The 5,732-nt window shown below is 42.2% G+C and overlaps 1 protein-coding gene across 1 annotated transcript in view; it reads left to right on the top strand.

Annotated features, from left to right (window-relative positions):
* FAM180A (family with sequence similarity 180 member A) overlaps window positions 1–2,759 on the top strand; it is a 24,222-nt gene extending 21,463 nt beyond the window's left edge. Inside the window, exons 2-3 of the mRNA XM_008638110.2 lie at window positions 504–604; window positions 1,513–2,759. Of these exons, the coding sequence (XP_008636332.1) occupies window positions 504–604; window positions 1,513–1,854 (443 nt within the window). The 3' untranslated portion in view covers window positions 1,855–2,759. The remainder of the gene's footprint in view (window positions 1–503; window positions 605–1,512) is intronic.
* Window positions 2,760–5,732: the final 2,973 nt, after the last annotated feature.

Below are 5,732 nucleotides of genomic sequence, written 5' to 3'. Positions count from 1 at the left end.
TGCCTGGGACAGATGAGCTGATTACTCTCTGGTGGATCTGTCTCTAATAAATAAGGGGAGATCAACATTTAGACAACTGAAACCAGGAGAAATGCAGAGTCTCAGAAGCATGACAGTAGAAGAATGGACTGAAAAAAGTAGGTTTTATTGAATGTCAGTATTGATTTCCCCTTTTTGATCCAGGAAAAGCACATGTATTTCAGACAATGTTGATGCTGCAATTATCCAATTCCTTTCACCTCTGAGGCTGCAACTCAGAGCCTCAGGCTTGGATAGCAAAGCACTCTGTGTTAGGCACCCTATGGATCTGGGACAAACAGTTAACTCTGGTAGATCAGGGTCAAAGCAGTCCCTGCCACACATTTTATTTACAGCAAAATGTCGTACTGTACAGTAAGTCTTTGCAACTCAGGTTTTTACTTGACTCTACTATTGAAAAGTGCTTCTTCTTGACAGTGTTTGGCACCTTATAGAACCTCTTTTTTCCCATTATTGTTTTCCAGCTATGCTTTTCCCAGCTGCTCAGCGATTCAAGAGGTCTTCAGCTGCTTTCCTCAACCCAGTGTTACAGAACTCGCTGGAAGATGTGGTCCTGCTTTATGAGGTTCAGTATATGCACTTTAAGCCTTAACCAAGACTGGGGGTACTGTCCATACTGGGGTGGGTTATTCATTATCTGGCTTCATGTCACTTTTAGTCATGCCAGCAGTAAACCCATGCCTGTGTGATAGTCCACCAGAATGGGAACATCTATATGTAGATATATACATGTATGACAAACTCAGATCTTTGAGCAAAGTGAAAACCAGAGTGAAAGGCTTTCCACTGAAAGCAACTTTCTCACAGAACAGTTGCATATAAACAACACAATGCATGTAGATTCTTTGGTCTGTGTCTCAGTCCACAATTATTAAAGCCACAAGTATTGCAAAGTAATCCCAAGGGCATGACTGTTTCTCTTCAGAGCAATCCATGTCCCTTCTTTCACAGCACAGCAATCTGTAAATCACATTCTGGTCATACGGTTAGTAAGGGAAAGTGGCCTGACTGAACAAGGTGTAGGGGTCAAATCTATCTAGCCCACATTTTTAGAAACTAGGATTGGATGTCCAAACAGGGGACATGTGCTTGGAAGTCACTGCTGTGCTCATTCAGACCTTGGCTATCCCTGGCAGCGTAAACAGCCTTTCCCAGCTGTGCTGCTGTCTCCACCTCTCTAATCCCCATGTGGCACCAGCAGCAGCCCATGCCAGTTTTGGACAACAGAAGACTGCCTGCTTTTTCCTTTTACTCTTTCCTTTCCCCTTAGCCTGTCTCTAGTTTTCCCAGGCAGGTAACACAGGAGTCCAATGCTCACACAGAAACTTTCTGGTCTTCCCCACATCCAGACAGTGCAATTGTCTCCATTTGACAAAAATTAAAGACCCAAGGCCATGTTGCTAATTCACATTTACTCTGTCTAGAGTCGCTTGGAGAAAATAAATAGCTTTCTGTATTCTGATTTTGTACCAGTTTCTTTTAGCTGAGCTTGACATTGACAAAGGTCAGAGGATCTCCATCAAAGATGAGGAGCTGGCTTCCCTGAGGAAGGCTGCTGAGTTTGACACCGTCTGCAATGAGATTATCCCCAAGAGCATCACAGAGATCCGCAGGCTGAGCAGCAGGCTGGCTTCCTACCCAAGGGTCCTCAAGAAAGAAGACTTTGAAAGGACAGTGCTGACCATGGTCTACACGGCCTACAGAGCTGCTCAGTCTCAGGGCCACCAGAAAGACACTTGGGCTGAATCCTTTGTCAATCTTTACAAAGCCCTGAAGAACGACCTGATGTTCCCACACAACAAACAGCCATCATAGTGGGAGAGGAGCAGCAGCTCAGCCGCCTGCGCTGGTTGATAATGGACACAAGGTAGCACGTCCACCACTTTATTCTGTAAAGAGTTTAATAGCCTGCTTCATGAAAGATTCTTTGTTTTCTGGCTCCCTCTTGTGGAATCCGCTTTCTAGTTCCATGTTAAGGGTGAAAAACGTCGTCAGCCCTGAGAATTCGATTTTTGGGCTGGCTTGGAGGCAGGTTCTGTGACAGGCAAAGAAAGGAGTCTGGTGTACACCCAGGCAGACCCTTGTTTCAGGCAAACCCTTGATTCATCCTGTGGGTTTCCTATAAACAATTCATAAATATACTGTGCTTATGCTCACATGCTGATGTGTAAGTGCTGGAGAGTGCTGCTTTCCTAGCTGGGGAAACAAGTTCATGTTTTGGCTGGCCAATAAGTGAATATTACACAGAGATGAAGACCCTTTGTAAAAGGAAGAGGTTTCCTAACTGTCAACCTTCAGAAATTATGCCACATATTATTCATTCCAAATGTTCTCCTAAATAAGTACTCTCTGATTCACTTCATTTGGCTGAGCCAGTGTTCAATTGCAATAACATTTGCAGAAGACAAAGGGCATTGTGAAGACCAGCAGCAAACAATGCCTGTGAACGTATTCCCTGCTTCCTGGAGCTGTCCTCCCAAACAGTCTGCAATGATTCTTTCATTATTTGCACATGACTTTGCTTCTGCTGCTTGTTTTTTTTTTGAAAGAAACATGTATTTGTCCTCAGTGGAATCCAAGGCAAGACAAAGGCCCTATTTAATTTAATAATGACACATTTTTCCTGGTTCTACCACTTGAACGTAGGTCATCTAAACCCATGTTTCAGAATCCTCCTGAGGTGAGGGAGGAAGGTGCATTAAAACATACCTGGTGCTGAATTTAGCACTGTGACTCTATTTTTTTATAGTAAATTGTAAATTCATTTGAGTATATGTGCGTGTGTGTGTGTGTCTATGTTCATGAATGTGTGTGCACATAAGTGCTGAGTACATAGAAGAATCCCAAATTGTTCAGTCAGTGAACAATTGCATCTGACCACTTAGCAGAAAATGCTATTTACCAATTCAGTGGTGCGAATTATGAATTTGAGAGCAGCAAAGGAAAAACTGTAGAAGTAGTGCAACCGATTATAACAAACTCCCTGAAAAATCATGAACAGAAATCAGACAGAATATTTTGTCAGACAGATGACTAGCTATCAAAAATCCAGATTATTCTAAGTTAAATCCCCTAGTTTTTATGCACAAGAGATACAAATTCTGGTTTTCTATTCATATTAAAGGTGCTTCTACTTCCAAACCATGGGAAAATAGCTGAACATTTATTTTATCCTTTCATACCATCATTCTCTACCTCTTTATTGCATAATGTCTTAAGGATGCAGGCCCAAATAAAAAGTCCCTGAGAATAAAACAGACCTAAGGATTCCAGCCCCAGTTCTGCATCATGTTTAACTGCTTTTGCATCACTTGAGCAAAAGGAATTAATTCTTCTGTGTCCCTTAAAAGGGACACTTCAAGGACTGAAGCTGAAAAAATCCACCCAGAAGCACAGCAAAGAGCACAGTGCAAGCAGTCAGAGCACACTGGATTTGGCAAACACCTGTGGGAATGAGAAACCACAGCAGCCTTTGGGACAGTCTGGCCACAGCATTAGCAGCTGGACAAAGGTTTTATAAAAGACACAGTCAGTCTTGTTTCTCCCAGAGTTCCTGGATTTGTGTGTATGAGCGTGCACATTCATTTAGACGCACGTATGTGCAGGCACATTTTATACCTGAAGAGTTTTGTTGGCCATCTTCAAAGCCTGTCTGGCAGGTGGTGAAGGAACCTGCAAACTTCAGCCACGAGGCTGTGGGCCACAAATATCTCTGTCTCCTCTGCTTGCACACACAGAGCTCAGCACCCCCAGAGCAGCCTTGCGCTCCTGCCCACGCGCCCTTTGAGCCCTCAGCTTTAACACTGATATCTGCTTGCGATTCCTTCCCCCAGCATGCTTTACAAACACATGGAGGGGAAATGCCACAGAGTGCAATACTGCCTTTGCAGCTCTGCTTCTTGGCTCCCTGAAACACCACTTACTGAAAGAGCCTGGAACCAGAGCAATTCATAAATCCCTCACAGTCAGCTACTCCAAGTCAGCAAAAATAGCAAGAAAAAGAACTAGAGCAAATATTAATTGCTAGCAGTCACCATCCAGAGAAATGCCTCCCAGCCATGCTCCTCACCCCACAACAGGACTGCCCAGAAGAGTTTACTAATCATAAAATATTCCATAGAAAAGAATTACAGATAATTTTTAATATCTTATAACTCCCTATGGCATACATACCTTACTGTACTTTACAAATTGGTAACTGAAACATTTATGTCCTCAACAGAAAATAAAGGTTTTATGAGGTTTTTCCCTCCTCCCTTTACTGTGTGTAATGTAAGAAAAAGATTTATTCCTTGGGAAAGTGCTTGGACTGCCCAGGTTAATTTAACAGACACTCTCAATGTAATAATAAAAACATTCTACACAAAAGTACTTGCCTTTGCATTGTATTGATTTCAGCAGCAGATTTACTATTTTGCAACTTCAGCATGAGTAATTGCTTATCTTAGACTGTGAAACTCTTCATGAGAGCAACGGTACGGGAGGGAAGAGGGAACTGTCCCTTATTACGTGAAGGAGTTAATAAATAGGAATGAGATTGCCTCCCCTTTCCAGAGTTCAGGTGGGAAGGAGCACTCTGCCTTCAGGGAATTTCTTTGGGCTTAGGGCATTTCCATCCCTCAGTATTGCTTAAGATGCAGGTGTAGGTTGCCTTCTCCCTATCTCAGTTTATGGCTTATTGCTTCAGACTGAGTCTTCTTTATAGGGAGTTCTTATCTCATGGGTTAGAAAACCACTGCCCCTAAATGGCACCTTTAATCCACCCTTTGACCTTATAGATGATAAAAAATATGAAATAAGGTTATATTATTTTCCATTTAAAATAAAACTTTTTTTTTGAGTGTTTTAGACTTTTTAAAATTATTTTTTAGTTTCTCTGAAAAAAACTAAAAAAACAGATCCCGAGATGTATCAGCCAAGCCAAAATCTTTATATTAGCTACAGCTTTTCTTCCAGAACTAGTCGTTAAATTTACCTGAAAGGTCTCAAGGTTCTGTTGCATGATGGAAGTTTCAGCCTGACATACAATTACTAATTTCAGGAAGAATTTACCCCACACATCAAAATCCTCTGCAATTCTGCCTTTACCAGTTTTCCAGGACTCGGGGTCACAGAGGCATCACAGTCCCAAACTGGGGAGCTCAGTTTGTCACTGACTAGAAGAGGGTGGGGAGAGAACAGGCAAGCAAGTTTTGGGGGCACAGAAAATCCTAGATGTGTGCTTCCCATGAGACACAGGGCAAATGGATGTCTGACTACAGATTGTGCATGTAACGAGCCAGTGGGTTCAGTCCTAAATCTGCAGTGCTTTCTACCCCACAAAAGGCATTAATAACAGAAGAGTCTTGTCTCCACTAGAAGACAAGACTTTAGACTAGAAAGTCTAAAAATTCTCAGTTTGATTTTGGGCCCTCTGGATACTCAGGGCACACGAGCCAGCAGAGAGATCAGCCCAGGCCTTTTGAATTAGTGACATTCAAGGGTCGCCATGGAAGAGGCACGAAGACAAAAGATACTGTTCAGAAAACAATGATTATTTATTTATCATCAGTACAGAGACCTTAAAACAATAACAAACTGTTCAGCCACTTAAAAAAGCTCTTTTTATATATTTGTGGGAATGTCAGAAAGCTGTTGATTTTCTCAAATGTTCTGACTGTGTTTGGGGCAATGGGTGGAGCAACTTCTACCTT

The sequence above is a fragment of the Corvus brachyrhynchos genome, unplaced genomic scaffold, assembly GCF_000691975.1.
Source record: "Corvus brachyrhynchos isolate BGI_N302 unplaced genomic scaffold, ASM69197v1 scaffold27, whole genome shotgun sequence".
Taxonomy (NCBI): domain Eukaryota; kingdom Metazoa; phylum Chordata; class Aves; order Passeriformes; family Corvidae; genus Corvus; species Corvus brachyrhynchos.
The sequence above is the reverse complement of the archived record's forward strand: the minus strand, read 5'-3'. Positions and strand labels throughout refer to the sequence as shown.